The 3,165-nt window shown below is 41.1% G+C and overlaps 1 protein-coding gene across 1 annotated transcript; it reads left to right on the top strand.

Moving 5' to 3' along the window:
• Positions 1 to 235: 235 nt before the first annotated feature.
• On the top strand, positions 236 to 2,835 carry LOC149468405 (uncharacterized; the record flags this gene model as incomplete). Its single annotated transcript, XM_089670230.1, has 1 exon — positions 236 to 2,835. A coding segment is annotated over one exon (2,550 nt), but the record flags the coding sequence as incomplete, so codon positions are not given.
• Positions 2,836 to 3,165: the final 330 nt, after the last annotated feature.

The following is a 3,165-nucleotide window of genomic DNA, read 5'->3' as shown; positions in this document are numbered from 1 at the left end:
CGCCCCAACACTAAAACACCTCCCAATAACACTTCCACAAACCAACAACAACAAAAAAAAACCCTATAAATATACCTCAGACCATCACCACCCCTATACCCATAACTGGTGACACCACACCTAATGGCACTCAGATTCCCATCACCCACACAAACACCCCTCAACCCATATCCCCATCCACCGATGCCCATACTGTCATCACCCTTGGCCTTCCGATTTCGAACAATCATCTTAACCCCACTCTCATTTCTGCTCACCACTCCCCCACCAACACCTCACCGTCTTTTTTAGGTCAAAATCCCCCCCACGGAAAAAGAAAACACACAGAGGCTGTAGGGGGGGACGAAATAAACACCGCAACACACACCAAACACAAACACCGCAAACTGTAAAAATCTTCAACTTATCCAACCATCAACTATCACAAACTGAAATCTCTCTGCTCAATCACGGTCTAAACTTTGCCCCAACTTCCCCACCCAACTTATTCACACTATTCAAAGACCTGAATAAATTTATACGCAATCTCACCTTAAAAAGATTCTTTCACATTCAATCCAAAAAAACTCAGCCTACAGCCATTTCACCTGACACAGACAATATCAACCCCTCAACCCCATCTGACTCAGACGCCTTAGACATATTAGAACAATTATTTGCTGAGTCTCACCCTGATGATGGCCCACCTTTAGATTTTACACTCACTTCACAACTTTTATACCCCCCACCTGTGGCACACACTACGCTCAGACCCAAATCAGTATTCAATCCCACACATTCTAAGGGCCCCTACCTGGAAAGTTTTTATAGAGTAGTCTACTCGGAATTCATCAAATTGTGCAATCCCAACCAGCACCATTCCGCCTCTAATCTACCAAACACTGTAAAAAAATCCATTACCACTTTATCAAACAATAAGGACATTATTATCAAGCCCGCCGATAAAGGCGGCGGCATTGTACTTCTTAATACCACTGACTACATAGACGAAGCCCTCAGACTCCTCTCAGACACATCCACGTATACCAAATTAACTAAAGACCCACTACCCGAATTCAAACAGGACGCACTACTACTAACGAACACAGCCTTACTTGATGGTGTCATCACCAAGCAGGAAGCCTCTTTTCTATCTAAAGACTTCTACAACACCCCGTATTTTTACTTTCTCCCCAAAGTACACAAAAATCCAAATAATCCACCAGGAAGACCAATCGTAGCGGCCACAGGGAGCATTACCAGCGGTTTCTCCCAATATATCGACCACTTCCTACAACCCCTTGCACAGGCTCAACACTCATATATCCGGGACAGCGGACACTTGCTAGAATTACTCCAAACATACTCCTGGGAACCCGACTATTGTTGGGTCTCGTTAGATGTCTGCTCCCTATACACCTCGATACCCCATGATGTAGGCATCACCGCCATCCAGCATTATCTATCCTTGGATCCATCACTCAACCCCAAACAATCTTCCTTTATAGTAGACGCCACCTCATTTTGCCTCAAACACAATTACTTCACATTCAACCACGATTTCTACTTACAAACTCAAGGTACAGCCATGGGAGCCAACTTTGCACCCTCATATGCCAACTTGACTATGAGTTTCTGGGAGGACAAACACATATGGCACAACAATCCCTTTGCCGCCCACATCATCTTTTACGGCCGTTACATAGATGACATTATCGTCATCTGGGATGGACCAATATCACACGTAGACCAGTTTGTAACCCATTGCAATTCAAATCCTTTTGGACTGTCCTTCACCTCCACTCACCACAAACATACTCTTGTATTCCTAGATCTCGAATTATACCATGACAATCTCCAAATATTAACAAAAAACCACTTCAAACCCGTATCTGGCAACTCATACCTCCACTTCAACAGCTGCCACCACCCCAAATGGATCCAAAATATACCTAAAGGACAATTCTGTCGTCTCAGACAAAACTGCACCACAGATTCAGATTACAATCTCCAGAGTGACATTCTAATAAAGAAATTCCTAGACAAAGGTTACCCACACAAGCTAGTAGATGAGGCCCACTCCTTCTACCACAAGGGTAGACCCCAAACACACAATAACACAGAGCCTCCCAACCAGGTCAGATTTATAACCAAATTCCACAACAACTTTCACAAAATGGAGTCTATCATCAATAGACATTGGCCGATACTACTACAGGATCCACATTTAATAGACATCTTAGATAAAAAACCAAAATACACCTACCGCAAAGCCATCAACCTTAAAAACAAGATTGCCCCCAGCAAATACAACCCACCCACCAACACACTCAACACAATCTGCCTCATACCCATTGTCGGCATGTATAGATGCAACAAAGCGCTATGCAAAACTTGCCAATTCGTTAAACACGGACAAAAAAACTTCACCACAAAAGGAAAAACCTATTCATTCAAAGAATTTTACAACTGCTCCACTGATCATGTGATCTATTGTATATCCTGCCCTTGCGGCCTCCTATATGTGGGACGAACCATCAGACCCCTCCGCGCCAGGTTTGGCGAGCACAGACGTCTTATTGAAGATGGTAAAGACAAACATAGCGTCCCCCGCCACTTCCTTGAATATCACCAAAAATCCACTGATGGCCTACAAGTATGGGTCTTAGAATCCATACACAACAATCTCTCTGAGTCTGATCGTTTCAAAAAACTCTGTTCACAAGAAACTTATTGGATATTTACATTAGATACATTGTCCCCAGGCGGACTCAACGAGGAATTAGACATTAACACTATACTATAAACACTACAATCTCCCATTCACAGCCACTCAACACTCACAATGATACTTCCCCCCCCCCCCTTTCTTTATAATTTTTTTTTTTTTTTTTTTTTTTTTTAATCGAATTTTTTAATCGAATTTTTTAATCAAATTTTTTATCGAATTTTTTTTTTTTTTTTTTTTTTTTTAATCCAATTTTTAGTTTATTATTTATAACCTTTTGTTCATTATTTATATTTTATTCTATTTTTTACAATTTTTTACAATGCAATTTACTTTTTATAATGTCATCTGCATGTATTATTACCAATATGTTTATCATCTTGCAATCATGCTGTATCATCTTGCAATCCTGCTGTATTACCACTAAATATCTGCTCACTACTGTTACATAATTGATG

This window comes from Staurois parvus, unplaced genomic scaffold, assembly GCF_062004578.1.
Source record: "Staurois parvus isolate SC_StPar_1 unplaced genomic scaffold, SC_StPar_1.0 ptg000087l, whole genome shotgun sequence".
Classification (NCBI taxonomy): Eukaryota; Metazoa; Chordata; class Amphibia; order Anura; family Ranidae; genus Staurois; species Staurois parvus.
Note: the sequence above shows the minus strand (reverse complement) of the source record. Positions and strands in the feature narration are given on the sequence as shown.